This window comes from Lontra canadensis, unplaced genomic scaffold (genome assembly GCF_010015895.1).
Source record: "Lontra canadensis isolate GAN:19392208 unplaced genomic scaffold, GSC_riverotter_1.0 scaffold1, whole genome shotgun sequence".
NCBI lineage: Eukaryota > Metazoa > Chordata > Mammalia > Carnivora > Mustelidae > Lontra > Lontra canadensis.
The window spans coordinates 65,419,430-65,446,508 of record NW_022630995.1 but is presented as its reverse complement, the minus strand read 5'-3'; the positions used below and the strand labels follow the sequence as shown (position 1 = coordinate 65,446,508).

The 27,079-nt window shown below is 52.6% G+C and overlaps 1 protein-coding gene across 5 annotated transcripts in view; it reads left to right on the top strand.

Moving 5' to 3' along the window:
- HTT (huntingtin) overlaps positions 1 to 27,079 on the top strand; it is a 134,842-nt gene that overhangs the window by 98,775 nt on the left and 8,988 nt on the right. For 3 of the 5 annotated variants that reach the window (XM_032855925.1, XM_032855917.1, XM_032855926.1), the window contains 19 exons: positions 308 to 515; positions 5,485 to 5,626; positions 7,044 to 7,223; positions 7,360 to 7,536; positions 7,833 to 7,909; positions 9,142 to 9,280; positions 10,316 to 10,438; positions 12,039 to 12,252; positions 12,596 to 12,741; positions 14,211 to 14,388; positions 15,314 to 15,409; positions 17,950 to 18,137; positions 19,856 to 19,982; positions 21,815 to 21,915; positions 23,039 to 23,193; positions 23,563 to 23,702; positions 25,050 to 25,132; positions 26,642 to 26,772; positions 26,902 to 27,031. In XM_032855925.1, the coding sequence (XP_032711816.1) occupies positions 308 to 515; positions 5,485 to 5,626; positions 7,044 to 7,223; positions 7,360 to 7,536; positions 7,833 to 7,909; positions 9,142 to 9,280; positions 10,316 to 10,438; positions 12,039 to 12,252; positions 12,596 to 12,741; positions 14,211 to 14,388; positions 15,314 to 15,409; positions 17,950 to 18,137; positions 19,856 to 19,982; positions 21,815 to 21,915; positions 23,039 to 23,193; positions 23,563 to 23,702; positions 25,050 to 25,132; positions 26,642 to 26,772; positions 26,902 to 27,031 (2,735 nt within the window). Of the gene's footprint in view, positions 1 to 307; positions 516 to 5,484; positions 5,627 to 7,043; positions 7,224 to 7,359; positions 7,537 to 7,832; positions 7,910 to 9,141; positions 9,281 to 10,315; positions 10,439 to 12,038; positions 12,253 to 12,595; positions 12,742 to 14,210; positions 14,389 to 15,313; positions 15,410 to 17,949; positions 18,138 to 19,855; positions 19,983 to 21,814; positions 21,916 to 22,970; positions 23,194 to 23,562; positions 23,703 to 25,049; positions 25,133 to 26,641; positions 26,773 to 26,901; positions 27,032 to 27,079 lie in introns of those variants that run through there. The other 2 variants (XM_032855922.1, XM_032855927.1) reach the window with 2 other exon arrangements.

The following is a 27,079-nucleotide window of genomic DNA, read 5'->3' as shown; positions in this document are numbered from 1 at the left end:
TCTCCATGGAGCTGGGTCCCCTGTCACATGCAGGCACGGCTTTTGGCGTGGAGCTCCTGGACAGTTTGCTAACAACAGTAGGGAGAGTACCCAGGAGAGTGAGAATGTTAGTGTCCTTGGCTGTTCCATTAGATAAGCAGCCTATCTGGCTTTTGCTTCGAAAGCCTGATTTTCTAAGTGCCAAATGCTTTGAATGTGCGAGTATAGGAAAGAGCCGAGGGTGTATCTTTTTCTGGAAGATCTTCCTGTGGCCACAATGAGCAGCAAAGATGTTTCCCTCTTAGTTCTCCTTCTGGTTTGTTTGTAGGAATGTTCCGAAGAATCACAGCCGCTGCCTCCAGACTCTTCACGGTAGACAGCGCCGACAGCAGTTTCTACGGCCTGGAGAGGCTGAACGCGCGGGTGCGCGCCATGGTGCCCACGCACCCGGCCCTGGTGCTGCTCTGGTGCCAGATCCTGCTGCTGGTCAGCCACACCGACTACCGCTGGTGGTCAGAGGTGCAGCAGACCCCCAGGTACGTCTGGCCTGTGGCCTGAAGGCCAGCCCGCCCTCGCACTGGGGCAGCCCAAGCTCTGGCCCGGATTCTTCAAGGCTTCGTGCAGACTGTGCCATGGCTCTGCCTTCCTCCCGTGGGCGCTGCACAGCAGGGGAGATGTGGTCGGGCTGAAGGCACTCAGTGTGCCGCAGCTTTCCAAATACAGTTTCTGTGACAATCTCTTTGACAGGACTTCTCTTGAGGGTCGTTCTTGTCATGCCATATCCCTCCGGTTAGGCTCTCGTCCTTAAATTGCTTTCAGAGCCAGACATGTTGCAACGTCTTAACTTCATTATAAGTTAAATGTGGTTCTGGTTATTCTTAGATAATGAAGTAATTACTGAGCAACATTTCAAAACTGCTTGGAAATACACTATTTTTCATCATTCACAAAGACTTGTGAAGTATCTGATTGGGGGTGACCCCTTTTTGCAAAAAGTTTTCAGGGTTCAGCCTTTATTTCTTGGCACTGTCCTGCTCAGACCTTAACACACATGTGGGAATAGAACCTTTGATGCCCATCCGCTGAACTGAGTCCTCAGTGCCAAGTTTCTGGAAGGCTCGCGAGCCCCCAGTGAGGAGAGAAGGCAAGGGCAGCAGGGTGGGGGTCAGTTCCTTTCTGCTCATTGTGGAAAGGCTGAGCTGTGTGAGGCCTGGGGGCCTAGTTGGGCCACTCCATTGCTTTCAGCTGGAAAACCCAGTGTTAGTAGGCATCTTTCAGTGTCTGTGCTATATGCTGTGGTATGTGCAAAGAAAAATAATATGTTTTCTGCTCTCTGCGTGCTTACGGTTTAGTTGGGAGAGACAGACCAGTGAGAACATTGGAAATGCTTCAAGAACATGACGTGCCGTAAGAGTCAGGAACAGAAATGAGTGTCTGCTTCAGTGCTTCTTTGCTGTACATATAAATCCCCCAGCGAGCTTATTAAAATCGGGTTCTGGTTTAGCAGATCACTAGTTGGACCTGGGACTCTGCCTTTCTGCTAGGGTCCCGGGTACTGCCAATGCTCAGGTCCATGGAACCCAGGAATCCAGGCCAGGTCCTGAGTCCTTAGGGACTGTGCCTCAGAGCCACTGGGGCCTTGTTCCAGGGACCAGGACTGCGACCCAGCTCACTGCTGGACCAGGCAGCTGGGTACCTTGGGAATTAGGATCCTGGGCTTTCGTGTTCTCACAGTCTCCCCAGGAAACTCCCCTGGGCACCCAAGGTTGAGTTGTGTGGGGAGGACTTGGTGGGCTGGGGCTTGAGTTAGCTGCTGACGCTAGCAGGTGTGTGCAGGTAGACAGAAGGTGAGAAATTGTCTGTCACCACCGTGAGTGTGTGAGTCACTGAGTTTCCTTGCCCCTCCCACCTCCCCTCTACTTCTCCCACCTTCTCTTCCTCCTTCTCCTTGTCCTCCTTTTGTTGGCTGATGGGTGGTGAGGGCAGAGGGACCTAGAGTGGGGTCAAGAGGAAGTGGGAGGGTGGACACCAGTCTGATTAGGAAGGGCCTTCCACAGATCTGGGGTGTAAAACATCCAGAAAGAACACTGTTGGGATAATGGAGGGAATTTAAATGTGAGTTCTAGGAGACCTGTTGTTTTGTGGTGATGAGTTCTCAGGAACTCCTGCTGGAGTACTTTGGGTTGAAGTGTCTTCACCCACGTGAATACTCTCAGGTGGTGCAGGCCAGAAAGTGTGTGTATGTGTGAGTGCACGTGTGGCGTGTGCTTGTGTATGTGCAGAGTGCATGTGTGTGTGTGGAGTGTGTGCGTATGTGTGAGTGTGTATGTGTGAGGTGTGCACATATGTGTAGAGTGTGGGTGTGTGTGGAGCATGCGTATAGAGTCATATGTGTGAGTGCACATGCGTGGGGTGTGCATGTGTGCGTGAAGGTGGCAACATAGTGGTTGAATCTAGGTGGAGAGGGTGTGACATCATCGAATTCATCTTTCAGCTTTTCTGTTGGCTTCAAAGTTTTCCAAGTAAAAGTTGAGGAAGAGGGATCACAGAAGTGGTCACATTTTGGAGCAGACAGCTCTGGATAGTCCCCAGGAAGAGGTTTGCTCCAGAGGGGAGGACACGTGGGAGATGGGGCGTGAGGCCCTCACCGAAACTCGGTGCCTGAGAGCTTTCCCTGCGTGCCCTCGGAGCGGCTACAGAGGCTTCTCGGGGTCCCTGTTTGCATTTCACTGCTTGCGAGTAAAGGTGGTCACGTTTTCGTGTGCTTATTGACTGTTTGTGGATCTTGTCGTAAAGCATGTGTTCAGATACTCGCCGGTTGTTTGAAATTAGGCTGTTTGCTATCTTGTTGTTGAGTTGTAAGTTCTTTATATATTCTGGATCTAAGTAAATGTTTTCTCTCAATTTGTGGTTTGCCATTTTAATTTTTTAATGGTTTCTTTTCAAGAGCAGAATTTTTAAGTTTTTATTAAAACAAATGCATCAGTTTTTCTTTTTCATTCTTTTTCTGTTCAATCCAAGAAATGTTTGCCTACCCCAGGGTCACGATTTTCTTCTATGATTTCTTCCGGAAATTGTGTAGCTTTGCTGTTTTCCATTCTGAATTAATTTTTGTGGGTGACAAAGCATGAGGGTGAAGAGTCCTCTCCCCACCTCGTCCCCCGAAGGGTGGTCTTTCACTCTTTTTTGCGAAAAGACCGCACTTTCTCTCGTGAGTTCCCTGGGCACTTTCTCAGTGTGCGGTGCAGTTTAGACTCACGGACCTGCCTGTGGGCTCCACTCATACCCCTCAACTGGCGCCTCCCCCGCCGACACAGTGTCGTTGCCTCGGCTACCCTGCCAGGTCCCCTGCTCTCTTGACTTCCAAAATAGTTTTGGCTCCTGTAGGTTCTTTGCGTTTCCATGACACGTTTTAGAGTTGGCTTGGCAGTGTCCACAAGAGCCCGCAGGCCTCTTGCCGGAGCTTGTAGCTGAGGGAGCACTGGCGTCCAGTGTCCAGACGCTCAGTCTTCCAGCATGGTCTCTCTTTGGGTATTTCAGTCTCAAATTTGCCACAGCAGCATCTCGTAGTGTGTCATGTACAAGCATTTCTCATATTTAATGCATTTCATGTTTTGGAATGCTGTTTAAATGGTACCGTGGTGTGCTGCTGGCTTGTAGAAGTGCGGCTGGTATTGTCCTGACCTCCTGTCCTGAGAGCTGGCCTGGCTCACGCATCGGCCCCAGGATGCTTTCCGTGGGCTCTGGACGGTGCTCTGTGACCACATGAGTATCATCCCCAGGTCAGACTTCCCTTCTTCCTTTCCCACCCGTGTTCCTCTTTTTTGTCTTTTCTGTCTCAGAACACTGACCAGGCCCTCCCTACAGGGCTGGCCTCCGTTTTTCTGTATCTGGAGACTCAGTAGATAGATGTGGTCCCACACGACAGTGACCTCCCCAGCTCGGAGGCAGGCTCTTGGGCGAATGGAGAGGCCGTGCTCTGACCACTTCTTGTTTGGAGGGCTCTGTCTTCACTGATTTGTTTTCCAGTCTGCCTGGCCTTCTGGTGGCCTGTTATGGTCTTGCATGTGCCATGGCACTGGGGGTGTGGCGTGGCCCCCTGGAATGAACGGCGTTCATTCCCCGTCAGTGTCTGGCTGCATCTGTCCTGAGGTCTCCAGGGCTGCCCACTACAAGCTGGGACTCAGTTTGGATTGCCATGGGTTGACATTCAAATTGAATTGCAGGCTCTGCCCCCTTCCCCGCAGAGGCTCCCCTGTAGCCGTACCATCGTGAAATGGGGGCTGGCCGGAGGGCTGAGAAGAGGAGGCGTTTCTGTTGGTGGGTTTTTCATTGACCTATGACGTAAACGCTACACGGAAACACACTCTTTTGTACCAAATATTGTTAGGTGAACACCGCCATAGTCACAATATAGGATCTTTCTATAACTTCAGAATGTCCCCTTTGTCCTCTGTGGTCACCCTTGGCCCCCTGTCCCCCAGTTACTGGTCCGTGCTCCATCCCTGTGTTCAGCCTGTTGCAGAATGCCGTATGGATCGATTTCTGCAGTCTGTAGCTTTTTGAGTCTGGCTTTGTCACTTAGCGCAGGAGATATAAAGCTCATTTATGGCCTTGCACGGTTCAGTGGTGCATTCTTCGAACAAGTGAATAGTATTCACTCGGACCAGTGAATAGTATTCCATTGTACAGATAATAGTCGTGGCGCATCCACTCACCAGCTGAGGACAGGGAAATTGCAGTTGGAACATTTTTTTTAACCTACAGACTATTTTATACCAATTCTCTTGTAAATTTTGAGGTGTTGTAGGAAAAGTTGAGAAATTTCAGAATATTCTTGTCCTCATGTGACCTCTGTCCCTGCTAAGCCTCAGCAGAGATGCATAGGCTCTTTGTTGCTGAGGGAGGGGTATCATCCCTGGTTAGGCTCTGCAGTCAGGGGCTGTTCACAGGTGTGGCGACATGTGCGTCTGAGGGCTTGTGGCAGCATTGGGGAATCCCAAGGGTGTAATCCCATCGACTGAGAAGTGAAGTAACCTTCGCAAGTGGGGAGCGAGTTTTGCAGAAGTGCTCTCTGACAGTGGCGTGGCGGCACGTCCCCTGTGGGCCGGTGAGGGTGGCAGCATCTCGCCATTCGTCCTGTGGTCAAGTCCAGTCGCATGAGGGCTCTGTCCTGGCAGATGGGTGTGGCGATCACACAGATCCGCGCTGGGAATCGTGGACGGTCAGGGGGAGCCCAGTGCCTGAGCAGCAGTGGAAAGTGCGGCTTCATGGCAGATTCTGCCTTAAGTCGAGCATTGGACTGTTCACGCATGAGATCTCCATGTTCTTGGGACACCCACACGTGCTTTGCCACGGTTCAGAAGTTGGTCGCTAAGAGTGTGCGGCAGCGCTGAAACCCCGTCTGCTCCAGCGCAGGAACTGAGCTTCTGGTCGTCTTCTGCTTTGAAGAGAAGCTTGTTTTCATCCCAGAAACATGGTCAGTGCATCTGTTGCTCCTTACAGGAGACGCAGTCTGTCCAGTACGAAGTCACTCAGCCCCCAGATGCCTGGAGAGGAGGAGGACCCCGGTGTGGCCTGCAAGCTTGGGATGTGCAATAGAGAGATAGTGCGAAGGGGAGCTCTCATTCTCTTCTGCGATTATGTCGTAAGTCAGGACACGGGTCCCGGCGGGCAGGGGGCCGGAGAGCCCCAGTGTGGGGGACTCTCCTGCAGACCGACCTCCCGCTGTCGCCTCGGGGCCACAGCAGGTGTCCCGTTCTTCTCCGGCCAGTCACGGATGTGGAGGTTTGTCTATGGAAGGTTTCACTCCGCTGTCACCGCCTCGGCAAGAGTGACTTGGAGTGGGGTTCTGCGTTAAACGTCCCATCTGTGCAGAGGAGGTTGGTGCCCATTGTTGCATTTTAAAATGAATTCTTGTTAGAATCATCCATTTTTTTAAAAATAACTTTTGTAGAGCTTTTGACCATAAAACTAGCAACACGTTTTAACATAGAAAATTGATAAAAACCAATAAACAAGAAAAAACAGCCTCCTTGTAACTGCACTACTCAAAAAACCTGTTGTGGCATTTTGGCTGGGATTTGGTGCTTTTTCTCCACTGGTTACAGCATGTGTGTTTCTTTGACACAAACACGGCGCCATGTTCATACTGTTTTCACACAGCAAAGCATGTGACGTTCTCAATTGGAAAGGAAGGGCACTCCTTCCAGCAAGTGGTGGTTGTCATACAGATTTTTTTTTATTGTTACTCATTTTTTGATTAACATTCTTTATGTTGAATTAGTTTTTCTATCTTGTTTTACTTCTGAGAAATAATTTAGTATAATTGTATAATGTCTTTCACAGAAATGTAAAGAAAATACTAGTTTTATAAACTAATACTATCAAATTATACCACATGGAAAATATTAATCATTAACCAGATGTCAAAGAATTGGTCTCATTTTATAATTTCTGCCTAGGACGATTATGAATTAAGATGAAAAGGCAACATATATACTCAAAGATGGATATTTATTTCCTTATAATCTTAAATTTCTCCCCTTAATGTCCATTTGATTCATGGAATCTATTCATATTTTGGATTCAGGAATTCTGTCAAAACTGTGGCAGTTACTGGGAACCCATTTTCCCCACTGGCCTGTCACAGAGCCGGAGAAGGAGAACTGGGGAGCACTCTCTGTTGGCCAGACAAAGCCTGGACAGACCAGGCTGTGGCACCTGCTCTCACATCACGGCATGGGTTGTCACTTGGGGGCAGGGCAGCACTGCCCCTATCGGTCCTCTGCCATGGGGTCGCCGGTCCTTGGCAGGTGCCCGTGTGGCAGGTGGGGTCCAACCACCAACCGATTCAGCCCCAGTGGAGGGTAGAAGGTACCAGAGGCTGTGAGGTCAGTTCCGACCCTGATGATCATTGGTGGTCAGACACTAGATAGCTTCAGTGAGGATTATACTTTGGAATTTGTTTTCCCCTTCCCGCCTCTTCTGGCCTTTTCTGGGGCATCCACGTCTGTTCTGTCCTTGTCTACTTGAGAACGAGTCTTGTCATTCCTTCTCTGCAGTGTCAGAACCTGCACGATTCAGAGCACCTAACGTGGCTCATCGTGAATCATATCCAGGACCTCATCAGTCTGTCCCATGAGCCTCCCGTGCAGGATTTCATTAGCGCTGTTCACCGGAACTCCGCCGCCAGTGGCCTCTTCATCCAAGCAATTCAGTCCCGCTGTGAAAATCTTTCCACCGTAAGTCTCCCTTGTACTGGCAGAACCAGTCAGGGGCTTTTTCCCCACCATAGAAATGTACTACTGGAATTTTTAAACTGCTGATTCCTGTTGGCCCATCGTGTGCTCTCTCTGCTTTCCTGCACCCCCCCGCCAGCCGACCACCCTGAAGAAGACACTTCAGTGCTTGGAAGGGATACACCTCAGCCAGTCAGGTGCTGTGCTGACGCTGTACGTGGACAAGCTGTTGTGCACTCCGTTCCGTGTGCTGGCTCGCATGGTCGACACGCTGGCTTGTCGCCGGGTGGAAATGCTTCTGGCCGCAAATTTACAGGTACCAGAAAAACACTGACGCTGATTTTTACTGAGAACTTTGCAGGGCTGGCAGAGCCCTTGCCTGGTTTTCTCCTCCCTGGGCATGTTCTTCACGCACCCCTGGGAGAAGCTCGTCTGAGGTGCACGAGTCAGTCATTCCTTGTGTGCCCGACAGGAGTACTTCTCGTACTTTCCGCCCATGTGCCTCTGCTACAACAAACTGTACACTGTGGTCTTTCCCTCTGAAGTGAACGCAAGGTTATTCTGACTCCTTCCATGGCACACACTTGGCTGATGTGTTGTTGTCTCCTTCAGAGCAGTGCGGCCCAGCTGCCCGCAGAGGAGCTGAGCAGGATCCAGGAGTACCTTCAGAGCAGCGGGCTGGCGCAGAGGTAATGCTCCCTCCAGGTGTCCCTTCCTTCTCTATAGAAACACTTAGATTTGTAAGGGAATGAACTCAGGATGGGAGACCGATGTGCTTTCTAGACCAGTTCGCTGCAGAAAGGCCCTAATAGAAAACCTTCCTAAATTCAACAAAGTGGGCTCTCACTTTATGAAAATGGGAGTTGAACGGGCAGCACCACCTATCACCTGTGGTGACAGGGACATGCCGGCATCCTGTTGGCTGGCTGAGGCCCGTGTGTGTCCAGGTTGCCCGTGTCTACCACCTGTGATACGGGAGAATGGGAGTGACTGGTTTGATTGTAGCCAAGTCAGTGCACGTAACTAGCTGCCACATGAAGGCAGGTGAGTCTAAAAGACGTTACCTGGCTCCTGGCATGCAAAAATGACATCTGCATCTCATTAAAATGTGATCTCGCTCTAATGTTTGTCACTTAATTCCGCTGCCTAGTCTTCTAGAAACCTTTATCAGAGATCGTGACATCTATATCTGTTTGCACAAGTAAATAAAATACATTTTACCTTTGAATTTCACCTTTTTCCCCTCCACATGGGGGAAGGTGTGTGTGCTCTCACAGGAGGGCACGCAGGAGAGCAAGAACAGAGCAGAATTGCCTCACGGGAGCTCGTTGCCAGCGCCCTTGTTCGGGCGGGCACCCAGCCTGCCCAGCAGCACACAGTTTTCATGACTTTCCAGTTTGCTGGGCCCAGTCGTGTTGTGATTTGCATCATGAAGTTGTTGCTTTCATAGCAGATGGTAGAAGGTCGGACTCTTATTTTTTGACTCCAGACTTAGTATTCCGCACAGATGAAGAAGACTATAAATATCTTTTGCCAGATGCCGTGCTTCCTCTATGAAGTGAACACAGATTGGTATACATTGTATCACGTTGGGAGAATCAATGGGAGATTTTGTTTGCTTGGATCTTAGAATAGATGATCTCTTCTGCATTTGTAAAGAATGCTTTTATTAGCTGTTAAACCATGTATTGCCTGCTACAGTGTTTGAGTCTAAATGAAATGTCTGCAGAACATTTGTGGGGCATGAACTGTGGTTATTAAAAATAATCTAGAGCCTGAATTTGCATCATGCCATGTCTGAGTGTTGTTGAGACAGCTCTGAAGAGAAAGTGTCAAACATGTTGCATCTCGCTTTAAGAAGCCACTGTCACCTCATAACCTGGGAGACTGTGCTCTAACCCCATGTGTGATCGGATTCCAGACACCAGAGGCTCTACTCCCTGCTGGACAGGCTTCGTCTCGCCACTGCACCTGGCTCACGCGGCCCTTCTCCTCCGGTCACGTCCCACCCGCTGGACGGGGATGGGCCCCTGGCACTGGAGACCGTGGTTCCAGACAAAGTACGTGTCCAGCCCGTGTGCATGTGGCATGAGGGGCCCACTCTGCACACCAGCCATTCCTATGCGTCTTCTACATCTTTGGCAAATCCGGAGCATGTGGCGGGGCAGCGCAGGCAGCAGGACATCTGGCACCCGGTGTGGTCCCTGGGGGCTCCCAGCCTGCCATTCTTTGCCAGCAGTGGAGAGGGTCCCATCACTTATAGGACGCCTGAGGCCCAGCCTAGGTCATGAACAGGAACTGTGGGGTGAAAAAGGAAAGGCTGGCTTGGCATCTTGGCATCAGGGAGATGGGAGAGTCAGGAAAGCAGTGGCCGTAGCCTGCATAGGGTTGTGCTCACCCACTTGGCCTGTCTGCCTCTTCTTAAACCTGCTGACCTCCTGTTTGGTGACTGCGCCTTCCCATGGACCCTGGTACGTGGTCACGACCCTTGCTACTCATCTCAGAGCTGGGGACTGTTTGGGGCCTTGGCTGATCCTTGATACCCTGCTTTCTGGAGGGAGGTCATTGTAGACCTGAGCTTGGAGTTTGGAAATCCATAGTCTGGGCACAGAACGGTAGTGCTAGGGTGAATGCTGCACTGTCCTTGGGGAGAGAGGAGCACTGCAAACACCCCAGTAGAAGACGTTGGGAGCAGCACCAGGCAAAGGGTGGACAGAGGACGAGGGCACAGAGTGGAGGGCCTGCTGCCCTAGTACTTGAACTGAGTTAGGAGGATACGTGGGTGTTCACCAGGGGAGGGGAGAAGCAGAGGCTGTCCAGGTGGGAACAGCAAGTCCCAAGATATAGCCTTTGTAGCGGTTCCTATGGAAAAGGCCAGTGGTTTGGTGAGTGGCCGCATCGCCACCTAGAATCCAGCTGGAATCCAGTTTCACGGAAGCCACATTCTTAGTTCCCAGGAGGCCACTGGTCCTTTGGTCTAGGGCCATAGGATGTGAGGGGCAGTGGGTAAAGAAACAGCACACATCAGTAGAGTTGAAGCCCCTTAAAAGCCACGCCAAATTTCACTGGGTTATCCACCTTTTTCTTCTTCTCAGGACTGGTACCTGCGTCTAGTCAAATCCCAGTGCTGGACTAGGTCAGATTCTGCGCTGCTGGAAGGGGCAGAATTGGTGAATCGGCTTCCTCCCAGTGACATGAGCACATTCATGATGAACTCGGTATGGCGGAGAACAGCAGGGTGCTGGCAGGGTGCCTGATTTGTTTTATCCTCCTGTGACTAGCTTAGGACATGGGCCACTCACTTTTCTGCCTTAATGGCAGAGACTGATACAGGCTGGAGCCTGGGAGACTCCAGTCTAGATGGGACAGGACGCAGGGTAAGTGTAATCCAGGTGGGATGATGTTATTTCAGCTGCATTAGAGTCCAAAAGGAGGTAAATTGTGTCTAATTCAGCTTCCCATGCATTTGAAGAAAAGAGGTTCTCTTAGATTGCAGTCTGTTCTCGCCGTATGTCCTCATCATCATGAGGACGGGTATGAAAATGGTGTCATGCTAGATGATTTAACTGACCCTCGTGGTATTCTGGAAGTTGATTTTAGTAAGACCCCTCCCATTGTTTTTTGTGGTGAGGTCCCCGTACCCCTACATCATCCAGTGAGGCCCACTCCCTGTTACCTATGGTGTATGTAACCATCCATGATGTGTAGTTAGGCTTACACCCTACAGATCATGAGGTCCCCATCCCCACCCTTGATGTCATGCAGGAACGCAGGCTGGGAGGCCTTGCAGAGCCTTGTGTCCCTGCCCTTAGCTCCTGGGCAGGTCCTGTGGGGACTGGAGACCCCGGTTGCAACCAGCCGCAGCCTTGGCAGCTTTTGTCCCAGACCTCCAAGGACGAGCAGCTGGCTAAACCCTCAGGTGTTTAGTGCAGCCTTGATGGACCACGTGGGAATGGGGAGCAGCAGGGCCCTGGGGGGCGGGCAGCAAAGGAGGGACCGGGCGTGGGTAAAGGGACTTGGGGCAGAGGCACACAGCCGTATGTTCCCAAGTACTGATTCTTTATCACTTTGACAGCAGGAGCTGTGTTGAAAAAACTGCATTGGCTCAAACTCAGCTTGCTAAAATCAATTTAAGCTCCATTTAGTGAAAGCTGATTTGCTGAATGATAAATTTGCTTAACGATCCAGTTACTGAATTTCTCAAATTCAGTAATTGGACTTTTTAATAGCTTAAAAGTTCTGGCTGTAGCAGAAAGGTTCAGTTTTGGTTACTGATGATGTCATAGGCTTTTCTGAATGTTACCTAAATTGAGATGAATATTCTACCTGAAAATTGGCCCAAAAAATCCTTCATTAATTTTTAAAAGTTGGCAAAACCCAGTACAACTGGATCCACTGTTTCTCACCAACAGTTGTGGCCATTTTGGTTTATTTTGGCTGCCTTTGGACATAACTTATCTTTCTCAAACTCGGGGAGTGTTTGGTGTTTCACCGGATTTCTTGGGTGGCATGTCAGCTTCATTTTGTATTTTCATCACTTATAAATCACATATGTTCAGTTTCTTATTTCAAACAAATCTGAAGGCATAGAAAAATTTAAAATCTTTCTTTAATACCAAAGTACCCCAAAGAGACCAGAAATATGCTTCACAGAGCATATGGTATTTATTCTGGGAAGTAGAATATTCTTCAAAATACATTGCTATGGTTTACTCGTCTGTGCTTTCTCCGAAATGTTTGCATTATCCTTTCTTCTGTTGTCTTTTTCTTGCCTGGTTGAAAGTGTGTAATTGTTGAACTTTTAACATCCTAATTCAGGAATTCAACTTAAGCCTGCTGGCCCCATGCCTGGGCCTGGGCATGCGCGAAGTCTCTGGGGGCCAGAGGAGCCCCCTTTTTGAAGCAGCTCGCCTAGTGACCCTGGACCGTTTGACCAGCCTGGTTGAGCAGCTTCCTGCTGCCCATCATGTCTTCCAGCCGTTCCTGCCTGTGGAGCCCATTGCCTACTGGAACAAGTTGAATGATCTATTTGGTAGTTAAAATTAAAACTTCTTTTATTTTTAAAAAAATGACCTAGAACAGTATTGTACTTTGCACTGAGTAAAGGTACAATAAATTCTGTTGATAAACTGAAAGCATGTACAGAGATGACCGAGAGACAGGGCTGGGGACCCTTGGTCCAGTTGTCTTTTGGTGTGTTTGCCCCTTTGCCGTTCCTCTGCCTCCCCCTGGAGGAACACTAGCATAGGCCTCAGAGGACAACGTGTCCCGAGTCACACGCACAATCTCGTAGATTCTCCGAGAATGGACTGACTGCCTTTCCCGGGTCATGAGCTCCTGCTGGAATTGTGTTCACCCGCAGTCTTGTGTTTCAGGGGATGCCATGTTGTATCGGTCCTTGACCACTCTGGCCCGGGCCCTGGCCCAGTACCTGCTGGTGTTCCCCAAACTGCCCAGCCATTTGCACCTCCCCCCTGAGAAGGAGAGGGACACTGTGAAGTTTGTGGTCATGACCCTCGAGGTAAGTCTGTGCTTCTGTGCCGAGAGACTGTCACTGGAGAAGTAGGAAACCCAGGAGCTGTGCAGTCGGGCACCTTCTCTCCTCACTGGGGGGGTAACTGCGAGGGGTCAAGCACTGCATCCGTCCCCTACTTTCCTGAGCCCATTCACCCCTCTGGCTGTGGGGCTCCTCACAGGTGCCTTGTGATGTTGGCCACACAGCACTTCCTGTGCCTACTTTCCAGCTGGCCTGGGACCTGGGCTCCCACCCATGCCTTCTCCCCAAGGCGTGTCTGGGCGAGGGCACGGGTCTTAGAGGAGGGTCTGGTGGGGAGAAGCCAGGATGACTGGAGAGGTGAACAGAAACCTTCCGGGGTTTCCCAAACAGTGGGCAGAGTCCTGTGATTATGTGTGGTTCTCTTTCCTTGATTCTAAGATGCCTTTGATTTCCGGATAGACATCCATTAAAATATGTTTTCTCTAAGGAAAAGGAAACACTGCGAATGTAGTTTGGATCCTGATTTTAGATAATTAAAGAAATTAGTCTGGGAAAATTATTATGTTTTAAATAGAGTAAAAACCTGGATGTTTCAGGCATGGGAAATTAAGCACTCTGTGTTAGCACTTATGATCACCCCCCAAATGTGTACATACTGTGGGTGCATCGCCTTTCTATACAACTTGTGGCAAACAGTCTAGCCTGCATCCTTGCAGCCAGAGGGCCTGAGCTGTTCATCAGCCTGAGCAGGACATGGCTGACTCAGCCTTAGCTCTACCTGTCACTTCCCAGCGGACAGAGAGGTAGGTGTGAGAAGGGCGCGCAACCAACAGGCCCTGGTCTGGACCCGGGCCAAGTTAGATGGCCGCTGACACTGGTCCTGGAGGTTTTGGTGTGGTGCTCAGGCCAGCCGGCAAGTGGATAGTTCTGGTACAGCATGGTCACTGCCAGCAGCAGTCCCATGCCTTCCGTGTGCAGGGCGAGATGGGCTCTGTTGTCCCATTTCACAGACGAGGAAAGCAGGGCTTAGGTTTGGTGGGTTGTCCGGGTTTCACCCACTAAGATGTAGCCCATGGGCATTTGAACCCAAGCCTGGCTGTCTCCAGGCCCCATGCTCTCTGATTCAGGCTCTGACTCTGACCAAGGCAGGGCCTGCCTGCACTCTGGGAGCCCTGAGAAGCTTGGCCTGGAGGCCATGTGGCCAGGGAAGGACTTCTAGAGGAGTCCATGAAGCTGCAGGAAGGAGGAGCAGTGAGATCAGGGTGGCCATCCTGGCAGAGAAGCAAGCCCCGGCACCCTTGGCAGCGGGGGTCAGGCTTGAATGTAAGGGAGTTGGTAACAGGGTCCCGTCCCTCTGGGAGTGCAGTCAGTCCCGCCAGCCTCTCGTGTTAGGGCCAGTTCCCGGAGATCTGGGGGTGGTTTGCTTCCCCGACAGCCTGAAGACAGGAAGGAAATGGGCCTGAGCCTTTGGTAACGCCAACCCTCCCCTTTAGGCCCTGGCGTGGCATTTGATCCATGAGCAGATCCCGCTGAGTCTGGACCTTCAGGCGGGCCTGGACTGCTGCTGCCTGGCCCTGCAGCTCCCCAGCCTCTGGAGCACACTCTCCTCCCCGGAGATGGTGACCCATGCCTGCTCTCTCATTCACTGTGTCCGCTTCGTTCTGGAAGCTGGTGAGTCCATGGCCACAGCACGTTTTTCTCCTCTGTCACTGGCACCAGCACTCAGCTTTGCAGATTGGAGCACATGCCTTTATTTCATGCCACCTGTTTACTGGGGGCCGAACCAGGAACCGGGGGTGACTTGGTGGATAAAACATGGGCCTCGTGTACATCTCCAAGGGCTTGGATTCTGCACTGGAATTGGATTTAAATTTGCTTTTGTAGTCATTTTGCTTAGATTTTGGAGTTCCAGCTTTCATAAAAAATACTCCTAATTTTATGTCCCTTTGATCCCTGGTCCTACTTGACTGTTTCATGCTTTTAGTCCCACATGACCATAAGATTTAATAAGATTACATTAGGAAGATTGTTTTCTGTTATAGTCAAAATGCTTGTTTCTATAATGCATTGTAATAGTAATATATTATAAAATAAAATGACTTATTCTTTTCAAGGGACAGTGTCCTTAACAAGGGTCATTAGCCAGAATTTCCCCAAAATTGGACATTATAGTTTACATGTTAGAGGGTGTTTTGAAGTTTCATTGTTTAAATTGTTTTCATCTGTGCATTTGTAGTCAGCTTGAAAACGAAGATCTAGGGAGTAATTTTTCAAAGCCGGACTTCTTGGGGATTGCAGTGATGCTTTTAGCAGTAATGAGTCACGAGCTGTCTGATAAAGACCTCCAGGGCAGGAGGTGACAAGCAGCAGGCAGTGGAGAGCCGTGGAAATCTCAATGTAGAAGTCAAGTCCTGTGGCTTTCAGACTAGCCCAGACACTGATGCCCATGTCTGATACTATCTAAAACTGACTATAGGAAATCTGTACCTCATTTGACTTAGTCTGTCATCTTGAAATCTTTGCATGAATGTGAAAATTTGAATAATAAGGAATAGTAAAAGTGTTTGGAAATTGTGTGTTCTGTTGTGATTTTTAGTTGTGGTGCAGCCTGGGGACCAGCTTCTTAGTCCAGAAAGAAGGATGAGCACCCCGAAGGCTTCCAGAGAGAACGAAATAGATTTAGACACACAAAGTAAGTCTCAAGATTCATTCCATCCATCCTTCCTTCCTTCCTTCCTCCCTTTTTTTTTTTTTTTTAAAGATTTTATTTATTTATTTGAGAGAGCGAGGGAGAGAGCACAACAGGCAGGGGCAAGAAGAGTGGACTAGGGAGAAGCAGGCTCCCCTCTGAGCAGGGAGCCTGATGCAGGGCTAGATCCCAGGACCCTGAGATCATGACCTGAACTGAAGGCAGATGCTTAACTGAGCCACTCAGGTGTCCCAAGACCCATTCTTTCTTACCTGGCTTTTCTGAGGGCTTGAAATTATTCATAAAAGAGACTTTTAAAAGGGTCAGTGTGGACACTTGAAAGCTTACTTAATTTAGCTACGTTTTGTTGCTTACCTCCAGAGTTGAGGGCAATTTGAGTACGTCACCTCCCGTGTGCTCCCCACCCCCTGGACACAGCTGTTCTCCACCCTTGGGCTCTAGGCCTCACCCCCAGACTCGGCTCCCTGAGCTCCCGGGGGGCACAGGCTGCGCTCCTGCCCTGTGTGCTCGCTGTCGTAAGTGCTTGCCAATGAATGTTTGTCGAGTGATGAATGAGTGCATGGAAATACTGAGGGACTTGAAGTTCGTGTACCTGCCCACACAAATGTTAGGTGACCTGAGTGCCTATTTCAGCCTCTGTTTTGGTGGATTTTTAAATGAAAGTTACTGCTCTTCCTGCAGAATAAACATCCACATCCCACCCACTTAAACCCCTTCCAGCTCCCCGGGGCTTCCAGACTTAGACGTGTGCCATGGCCGTGCATGTTCTTTCCTGATTCAGGTCTTTCGCTGGCAGTGTGGCAAGGCAGGGCGGGAAGAGAGCTCTTGGCCAAGTGACTGCTTGTTCCTGGGGGCCTCCCGGCATCTTCACCGGGGGTGCGGCTGGAGTGCCAGCCTGCGGCCTGTCCAGAGACGAGAAGCACGTGCCCCCGGCAGTTCTTGGCTGCCTCTTTTATGGAACGCTCTTCCTTGGAATCATGGAGTCTTCGCCATGCTCTGGTGGCTTAGGAAACGTGCCTTTTTTCAGAACAAGTACATACATGCTTTGTCCTTTCACCGGCACATGTGCCAGCTGGGGATGGACAGCGTCTTCCTGTCATTCGTAGTCAGCATGGTGATTTTTCTTCTGGTCGCCTGCTGAGGGTTCTGTGATCAGATCACTGTCCAGGAGCAGTGTGTTTCACGACCCAGCCAAGCTCCTCTGCAGGTGTTTTCCTCGAAGCTCTCTGGTTCCGCCAGCCCCCAGTTTGTGATTTCATGACTTCTTGTTGAGACGGGAGGGCTGTGCAGACACTCACCTTCCTGCTGGGCCACGTTCTAGCCGAATGGCCTTGGCAAGTTATTATCCGGTGCTTCTGCCGTAGAGATATGGATGGCACTGACCCCGGGTTGGTGTGAGGATCACAGACATGAGACCCCCGAGAACACGTGCCAATCTTGTTACGCTCAGCAGACTAATTTTAGTCATAATGTGAATTTCCATTCCTCTGAAAAGAGTTCAGGCATTTCAAGGGGTCGAGTCGGAGCAGACAGGCCCCAGACAGGAATGTGTCTAGTTATGCCAATCCTGTGTATTCCCTGTGGCCCAGTGAAGACCGTCTGATTTCTTCCCGGCCCTAGGAGGGAGCTTGCTGTTTTTATCACCTGGACAGGATGATAGCTTTTACAGAGTGCCCCTTTGGGGTACCTGTCTGGCTCAGTCAGTAGAGCATGTGACTCTCGATCTTGTTATCAGAAGCTTGAGCCCCAGGCACAGAGTTTACTTAAAAAAAGTATTATCGAAGGCAGCTTCGTTGGGACTTAACTCCATAAGCCCATTAAGAGCCTCCTCTCCATATGATGATGTTGCTTATCCTGTCGAATCCCTGAACCATGGGTTATACTCGTGCACGACCCAGAACATTTTGTCAACTCAGCCAGTTATGTTCTGGCTCATACTTGTGTCAGACTCCGCGTGACTGCAAAGCGGTCCCTGCCCTTGGCATGCTGTGGCTCTTGTCTAAGGCTGTGGGCTGTTCCTCAGTGTTCTGTCTCAGGACTTCTAGGGGAGACTTGGCACCCTGTCAGAATCCCACCAGCAACTCGGGAGAGCCCCTGATCTCAGGAAACATGGAGCCAGAGATGGGCAACCGAGTTTTCTGCACACTGGCAGAGAGAGCAGCGCAGGGTCCCAGGGGAACTGGGGAAGGTCGGAGCACGATGGCTCCTGGGTGTTGGCCAGTGGGTGCTGCCACACGGTGCAGGGCGGGCAGGGGGCTGGGATGGGGTATGGGAGATGGGCTCAAGACCGCAGTTCTGGCCAGCACAGAGAGGATGGCCAGTTTCGGTATCCTGGGCGGAGATAAAACTTGCAGGCCCTTGGTACCGCCTGGGAGTCTAGGGGGCTCTGCGGCTGCGGCTGAGCAGCTGGCTGTAGGCCTGGGCCTTTGCCTCGGCAGGGGTGGGAAGAGCAGGAGCAGAAGTGGCGGCTTCGCTGTGTGTCTCAACAGAACAGGCCTCGGAACCCCGGTGTTTGTTTTTAGACCCGGCATACATCACCACAGCCTGTGCGATGGTGGCAGAGATGGTGGAGTCTTTGCCATCGGTGTTAGCCTTGGGGCACAAAAGGAACAGCAACACCCCCGCGTTTCTCACATCGGTGCTCAGGAACATCATCATCAGCTTGGCTCGCTTACCCCTCGTCAACAGCTACACGCGCGTGCCCCCCTTGGTGAGTCTGCTCATTGCTTTGCACAGAAACCGGAATAACAGAGATGTGTGGGCTGGCCCTGGGCTGGGGGGCTCCCGGCAGGGAGAGCAGGAGCTCACCACTTAGGTTCCTCTCCCGGGTGGCCAGAGCCTTGCATGGTGCATGGGCCAGGCCTCCATCTGGCTTCCCTAGGCATAAGGTCCAGCGGTCATTGGTAGAAGTGCTGGGTTTTGCAGCACGGGGTGACACACTGCATGTCGGAGTGAGGGTTAATCTCCTGCTAGTTGGTCCTCGGGGTTAGACGCGATTAGAGGGTAAGGCTGCGCCCTTGGTTAACAATGGATGGAAATCGTGACCCTGGGATATTTGCCTCTGGGCTCAGGCACCGTCTGATACCATTTGGCCATCTGGGCACAACCACTTTTTAAACTCCTGATTCCCGATTGTTCTTGGAATCAGTTTCAAGTCGGCATGCATCCACATTCTGTCTCAGGTAGCAGGAAGGGCTTAGTGTGAGTGGGTTGGGGGTCAGTGGTGGCCGGACAGCCTCTCCCCAGGGAAGCTGCAGAGACAAGGAGTAGGGGCACCGGGTGAACACGGCATGGCCTCAGGTCAAGGTGAGCAGGGACCAAGAGGAAAGGGGCTTGCATCTGCCTCGAAAGGACCTGTGCCTGCCTCTGGGCACAGCCTCTGTGCCGGTGTGTGAGAGGGAGACATGGGGCAGGCTGCCCCCCTGGAACAGGCCTCCTCAGACTGGCATGTAGCTGGTGCCCCCGCCCCCGGAGATCTGGCGCCGAGCAGCGGCTGTAGCCTAGTGTGCTGAGCTGGCACGTCTGCAGTCCCAAGCCTGCAGGAGAAACAGGGTCGCCCCCGTACACGCAGGGCGTCTCTGTAGGTCTGGAGCCAGCTTGCTCCTCTAGAAGGGTGTGGGGAGCCGCTGTGTGAAAGCCCTGTCCTAGAGGTCTCAGTGCCTGGACCAGACGCGACGGCACGTGGTCTGGGGCCTGGGCTGTAGGGGGTGCTCCTCCAGCCGGGGTCTTCACCGGTGGAGCAGCCTACGCCAGGGCCCCACCAGGAGGGCACCCTGTCAGGGTGTGCGGAGCAGGTCTGTGACGCTGTGAGAGACCTTGTGTCTTCCTGAGCCGACTGAGAGGCAGTGGCACTGTGGAGGTGGGCTGGCCGTGTCTCCGAGGCCCCCATGGGTGCGCCTGGGGCATCGGGAGCTGATGGGTCTGCTCCGCTGGCTGGAGGGATGGCTTCTAGGACCACCTCGGTTCTGCCTCGGGTCAGCCCCGTGTTGGTGGAGGTGACAAGCGTGGATGGCGCGGCTTTCTGTGCCCACCCGCCAGGGACTCTTTCTGCGCACAGCCAAACCTCACCTGATGCCCATCTTCATCTAACACACCAGCTGCTGTTTGGGGGCGGGGCTGCTCCTGGCTGCGTCCCGGGGTCTGCCAACATGGACTTTGGAGAACCAACTGGGGAACAGCCAGCTGGGGAGGTGCAGGATGGGTCGTGGCGGTCAGGAAAGTGGGAGGGTAGGAGATCTCGGGCAGCGCATGGAAGATGTTTTTTGGAAGGATGGTGTGCTTGCTTTCAGGAATATCTGTGTGAGCTGTCGGTAGGCACGTGGCCTCCAGAGAGAGACCGTAGGTAGAGAAAGGATGCTTCATGGTGTCCTCAAAGTGTGGCTGTCCTGTCTTGACTGGGATCACTCTGTTTCTTTTTTGTCTTCTCAGGTTTGGAAGCTCGGATGGTCGCCCAAGCCAGGAGGGGACTTTGGCACAGCCTTCCCTGAGATCCCAGTGGAGTTCCTCCAGGAGAAGGAAGTCTTTAAAGAGTTCATCTACCGCATCAATGCACTAGGTAGCCTGGGTTTTTCTTCCAGAATTGTTAGTCCTCAGAGTGCCTAGTTCTTCTCATTTGTTCCACAGGGGATATAGGGCCTGATACGATCATGTGTGAGTACATTCCGAGGTGAATACCAACTGTCACCGTGAAAAATGCTCCCCAGGTTGGTGTGGTGTTTGGGGGTGTGAGAGAGATGGGTGTTTAACACCACATCTTCACACAGCAGGCCTGTCTGAAGTCAGGACAGGCCCCTGGTGACAGATCACACACAGCCCAGCTCAGCTGCTCTTATTTCCTTGGGTGCAGGGTGAGCAGGTGGAGGGAGCAGGGGAAGGGGGCTTCATTGTGTGAGACAGCGCTTGCCCCGGGCGGTGGGGACAGGCATCTTAGGCTCTAGAACTCCCAGTGTCAGGCCTTTAGCATCATTAATAGATTCAGAAGCCAAATGAGACGAGACTGGCGCCGTCATCAGTAAAGGACAACCTCTGTGGTTTCCTGCAGCCCAGAGTGCCTTGCCTTTTTGTCCTCATTTCATGGCTGGAGGCCCGGTCCTGTGGGAGGGCTGTAGCTGGTAGGTTCCGAGTGGCTGTGTCCGGCTGTGGTGTTTCCTGGAGCATTTGGAGTGGGCACCCCACCTGCCCATGAGGTCTGCCCTTTGTCCTCGTGACCCCATGCTCTCAGGCTTCTGCAGAATTTGTGCTCCTCTCGATCCCAGAAGGTTCAGGTAGCCAGATCTGTCTTGCCTCTCCTTTTCCTTTGAGTGAAGCAGGCAGTTGGTTACCGTGTCTGAAGTGCAGTCTCAGCAGTGACCCAAGACTATCTCAGGCAGCTTCGTTTCTCTCCCGTCCTCGAGGTGGTTCCCAGGCAGTCTCCTGGCTGGCCCTTGCGTGCGGTCCCTCCCTTCCTTGCTCAGGCACCCTAGTGCTCGAATCCTTACTCAGACCTGCAGGAGGGACCCCGGGCAGCTCCACAGTCTCTTTCTCTTATCGCCTTCGCCCTTTGCCTTTGTCTTTGTCTGTTCCTCTCCTTTCCCCTAAATAAACTATGTAAACATCTGCCTGCTGCACCTAATCCCTCCGCATCCAGTTTAAAAGAAGATCCTCAAGTTTGTTGCTCTGGTTTTCCGGCCTTCAGTACCCCCTCCTGTCCCTCGTAGCCCGAGTGCAAGTGGCATGGCCACGGCCACCTCCCAGGCCATGCGTGGGAATAGGAAGCATGGCACTCAGCCCTCCCCTTGAGTGGCGCTGGTGGTGACGGTGCTTGAGGGTGACCTATAGGCACACCTCTGCCAGACACGAGTACCCGCACTGGGTCACACTCTTTTGATCTGTTCTTTAGACAGAATCAGAGAAACCATCGCCTTAAGTTCTTTATTTTCAGCAGCTTCTCTGAGAATTCACAGCACATGCATGGCTCCCCCTCCAAGCGTGCAGTCTAGGGGCTTGCTGTCTGCACATGGCTGTGCAGCTTGCAGCTTCAGACTGCGCTCTGTCTTTGGGGAGGACCTGGGAGCCTTCCAGTGAGCAGCGCAGGAACAGCTCAGACCAGCTTATATGTGGCCTGCTGCTGGGACGTCCCTTCCCTTCACTGTGTCTCCACAGCAGGGGAGGAGATGGTGCCCCTTGCTTGTCGTGTGGCCTCAGACGTGTGTTCTTCTGTTTCTTCGTGGGTGGAGTGGAGCTGGCAGTGTGGCTGCATCTCCGAACCGGCATGTGGCCCAAGGGGGCAGCTGCGTGTCGACCCCAGGGGCGGGGCCTATTCCAGCTACAGTCATGCAGCCCAGCTGCCACATCACATCGAGGCTGAGGAGTGGGTGACTCTGTCTCACATAACATTTGCATTCCTAGGCTGGACCAGCCGCACCCAGTTCGAGGAGACGTGGGCCACCCTCCTTGGTGTTCTGGTGACTCAGCCACTGGTGATGGAGCAGGAGGAGAGCCCACCAGAGGTAAGGCCACGTGCGGGCCCACACAGCCACTGGCTGGCACCTGGGCAGTTGAGGCAGCTGATGACCTATTTGTGGGGGACAGAAGAAGGGCAGAAGGCTCGTTGTTTTGGTCTTGAGTTAGGTTTACAAGGGTGGCCAGTCTAGCCTAGACTAATGTTGCAGAGCAGTAGCAAATCCCCTTGAAGCTGCAGTGGCCTTGATGGCCAGCGGCTACCACATTCCACATTCAGGGTCAGTAGGGTTACACCCTCTCTGGGAAGTATGTTTGAGTTCTGCCTATCAAGAGTTCACATACAGCATGTAGGTTGGATTAGAATGAAAAGGCACGTGGTAAAGGCCGTGGATACGGGTACCTCCCTGTGTTCCTTTGACTGGCGGGCCTTCTCAGAATGTTCAGGTGCGTCACATTCCTGTACTGTCAGTACAAGCCATGTTCTGATAAGGCAAAAGCCTGAGATACTGAAAGCCATTGGATAGAAGTGTGGCACAAACTCATAGAAATGTCAGTTCAAAGAGTAAACATATGTCAGAAATCATGAGTGTCTTTAAATTCATGTGTAGACCTAACAGGTTGTCATATGCAGAGTTCCTAAAATGAGGGAGGAAATTGAAGGGCAATTTCTTAAAAAGTAATTTGCATTTGGAGATTTGTGCCGGTAGGTGACCTTGCCTTGAAAGGCAGACATCAGCCATCAGATTTATTTCAAGTCACAGATGTGGGGAACTTAGGCAGACAAAACAGGATCCTTGGGACGCCTCGGTGGCTCAGTGGTTAAAGCCTCTGCCTTTGGCTCAGGTCATGATTCCAGGGTCCTGGAATCGAGCCCTGCATTGGGCTCTCTGATCAGCAGGGAGCCTGCTTCCCACTCTCTCTTTGCCTGCCGCTCTGCTTACTTGTTATCTCTGTCTGTCAAATAAATAAATAAAATCTTAAAAACAAAAAAAAAAACAAGAAAACAGGATCCTTGCTGGGAAGGTGTGTCCCTCTACAGCACTCGAGGCTCCCCATAAGACCCTGCGACCTGAGAACCACGGCCTTCGGGTTCTGTGTGCAGGTAGGGGCAGAAGTGGTTTCTGGTGTCTGGACGCTCGTGACTTGATGAAGTGTGGGCTCTCCTTCCAGGAAGACACAGAGAGGACCCAGATCAATGTCCTGGCTGTGCAGGCCATCACGTCGCTGGTGCTGAGTGCAATGACCGTGCCTGTGGCCGGCAACCCCGCTGTGAGCTGCTTGGAGCAGCAGCCCCGGAACAAGCCCCTGAAAGCCCTCGACACCAGGTGGGAACAGTGAGGCGCCTGTCCGCCCTGCCCAGAGTGACCAGCGCCTTCACCCCGGGCCCTTTGGTCTGTTTCCAGAATGACAAACAGCACACTTGTGCAGGTAGCATATAGCCTCACCATACGGAGTGCAAATCCAGAAGGGATTCGGTGATCTGTGACAGTTGAGATCGCTGAGTGTTTAGGGCAGACTTGCAGAGCAAGAACTAGACAAGGCCACGTGGACAGGAGTCCCCTCAGAGGGAGTGTCCTTTCTGATCACAGGGGCTTCTGTTTCCTGTAGGCAAAGCTGGAGGAAGCCCTGAGGTTTTTGCTTTTAAGATTTTGAAAGGAAGCAAGATATTCTGTAACCTTTGTTCTGAATTTTAGGTTTGGGAGGAAGCTGAGTATTATCCGAGGAATTGTAGAGCAGGAAATCCAAGCAATGGTTTCAAAGAGAGAGAACATCGCCACCCATCACTTATACCAGGCGTGGGACCCCGTCCCTTCTCTGTCTCCAGCTACAACAGGTACCTGTGGGAAGAGGGGCCATTTGTCCCTGGGCCAGAACTACAATGTGACCAAGATAATAACACCACCGGTCAGGCAGAAGACTGGAGGTATCTTTGGAGGCTGTGGTACTCACTGCACAGCTCTAATTTATGAGTACCTGTCTCACTCAGGGCTAGGCGAGCATAGTGGTCTTGAGGAGCTCGAGTCTGGAACTGAACTGGAATGCTGTCTCTCACAAGTCAGGCCATGGGGAGCAGAGCAGCTCTCAGCCTGAGACAGGCAATGCTTCTGGGAGGGTAGAAGTTGAACTAGTCGCTCCCGGGAAAAATCAGCAGAGTTCCTCAGTGACTCCTGTGACTCTCCAGCTTCAGAGCAGAGAGCACTATGGCGAGAGACCCTCGGGGCTGGGCATCTCTGGGGCTGAGCTCCCTGCCCCCAGCTGTCCTCCCCTTCCCCGCCCTACACCTGCCACTGGCCCGCACCTGTTCTGTCTGGGCCTGCAGGCTGTGTGCCTGCCGTGTAATGGGCACTGGAGTTTGTCACTCGGGCTTAAAAGAAGGAACTTTGGTGGGTTTTTTTTTTTTTTTTTAATACACGGGTTTTTTGTTGAACAGACAGTGTTTTTTTGATTACCTAGTCTATTTTAGGGCTTGTTAGGTCCTGTGATTGTAAGCATCCTGAGGGCTTTACCTAGAGAGCATTCTTTGTGGCTGTGCAGACACTAGACATTTACTGGAGCGCTGGACCATGCTCAGGAGCGTGTACTCGATGGCCCTGGGTCCCTTGAGCAGCTTATGCCCCTGGGAGAGAGATGTGGCCTCACTCACTATCACAGGAGCTGGGGCAAGTGGGTGCCTGGAGAGGTGCGAACACCCCAGGGGCATGGGGGCAGGAGTCTCTTGGGACGGGGCACATGGTCACTGGATCTGGTGGAGGGTTAGCCAGGGACCTCTGGCTGGGGGTTGTTTAGGGTGCAGAGTGTGTGGAAGACGGCGGTTGTAGAGAAGATGGGTTGAATGGGGGTATCTGGTGGGCGCAGCTGGACAGCCTGGACACAGGGCAGGGTCCCAGGAGGTGCTGCCCACGGACATTGTCGTCAGGGCCCCCAGAGTGCAGACCTGCTGGGCCACAGCCCCACCTGCAGCTACTGACCGACGTCTTGGCTGCTCACCCCCAGCGGGTTCCCGGGCAGTTGGCCGCTGCTGTGTTACAGAGGGACCCAACTCAGCATGGCCTCGCTGGCCTGCCCGAGAAGGCCCCAGAGGCCCTCGGGGCTCTGCAGATCTGTCCTCCTTGGCTCCCGGGGTGGGTGCTGCTGGACAGGCTCCACGCAGGATGGCCTTCACGGTGTTGTCGCCCCCCAGGTGCCCTCATCAGTCACGACAAGCTCCTGCTACAGATCAACCCCGAGCGGGAGCTGGGGAACATGAGCTACAAGCTTGGACAGGTCAGTGTGGGCGGCGGCTTCCCCTCCCTCGAGCAGCCAGGGCATGTCCCCTTGCTATCCTCACTTGCTCTTGTCTGCCCTGAATTTGGGCTATTGGATGCATCCAGAAAAATTACATGCATTTTTTAAATAAAAGGAGGGTTTTTCTTTTATTTGTTCTCATTTATGTTCTCTTCTCCGAGGATGATTTAAGGATCTTGTGTCCATAGTGATGTGAGTGTGTATAAGTGCAGTGAGGTGGTATGAGTCAGGCGTCAGACCGCCAGGCTCAGATGTGGTGAACACACAGTAGGGCCCTTGCTCTGGTGGGCCACGGTTTGGGCCCCAGGCATCCCTGCTGCCAGCTCAGAGGGAAGTGGGGTCACACAACCCAGTGCAGCAGATGGGGTGGCTCTGGGCACCAGGGCGACGGCTTCCTGGACGGGTCACTTTGAGCTGTGTGCTTTGCATCCTTGTGAGAAAGGCAGGTCAGTGACACACATGATAGTGCAGGCCAAGGAGCCAGAGGACATGTGTACGGGTGGAGAGGACACCCATGGGTGGCCCGCCGGCTGCCCTGTCCACGTCTGTGTTCTCTCACACCTTACTGGTTTACTTAAGAGAGCAGTTACACAGGACTGTTTCCTCTTTAGCTTTTGTTTCAGGGGACATTGGCCAGAGCAGGGGTCGGAAACACGATTGTCCCGAGAGCATCCCCAGTGGCCCCGGGCACAGACTCATGGCAGAGCCCCCAGGCCCACTCGGTCTTGCCTTCTCGGGCTCACACACACTCCTCCAGGAGCAGGGAGCCACAGCCAGGCTCTCCATGCTGTCCTTGCTGAGACGTTTCTGCCTGAGATAAATCCGGGTGATGGGGCTCAGTATCGGTTCTACAGAAGTAGGTTTCTGAGGCTCAGGCTTCGAGGGAGCTACCCGTGGCTCTCTGGGGGCACCTGACCTCCTGGATCCAGAAGCAGTAGCCCCACTGCCTCCCTTCTTGAGCTTCTGTGTTTATGCACAGCCACCAGGAGTGGAGCCCCAACCGCAGGCTGCCTGCCCCAAAGACTAGACGACCAGGTGGCTCCTGCGTCCCTCCGTGCCGAGCCATCACTGGCTGCCAGGGAGGGAAGGGAGCAGAAGGGCCGCCCTCCCTCGAGGCCCAAAGCTGGCTCTGAGGCTTCGTGGTTCCCAGTCCGTCTATGGGAGCCTTCAGGCAGCTGCCTCCAAACTGCCCGCGCCCATGCCAGGACCCCCACGGCTGATGGGATCTGAGGGGGAAATGGTGTTTGTGCTGAGTGGGAGTTGGGCTGGTGTATGGACGGGGCTGCATACCAGAGTACTTCCATGCCAACAGACGTGTGGGAGCACAGGGCCTGTGTGAACTGGGTGCATGAGGAGGTGCCCTGGTGGACGGGAGGACTCCTGTCCCAGCACTCTGCCACCATCTCCAGAAGCAAGAGGAGGCTGGGGGCCTGCAGCTCGGGATGGCCCCACGCCTGAGCACTGAGCCCACGGCCTTGTCTCCCGAAGGTGTCCATTCATTCCGTGTGGCTGGGGAACAGCATCACGCCCCTGAGAGAGGAGGAGTGGGAGGAAGAGGAAGAGGAGGAAGCTGATGTCCCTGCCCCGGCATCACCACCCACGTCACCGGTCAACTCCAGGTCTCCCATCTGCCCTTCATTTCTATAATTTGAGGTTTCTTCTGGGTTATTTGATTTGTTTGGGGTACTGTTTGACATGAGCGTCTCATCTGTGTGTGGGGCGGTTGCCCCTCTGGTTTCACTCTGCAGGAAGCACCGGGCGGGGGTCGATATCCACTCCTGCTCCCAGTTTCTGCTCGAGTTGTATAGTCGCTGGATCCTGCCGTCAGGTTCAGCCCGAAGGACGCCCATCATCCTGATCAGTGAAGTGGTTCGATCCGTAAGTCCGCCTTCCCTGCTCCCCCACAGGCACGGCGCTCCGGTGGTT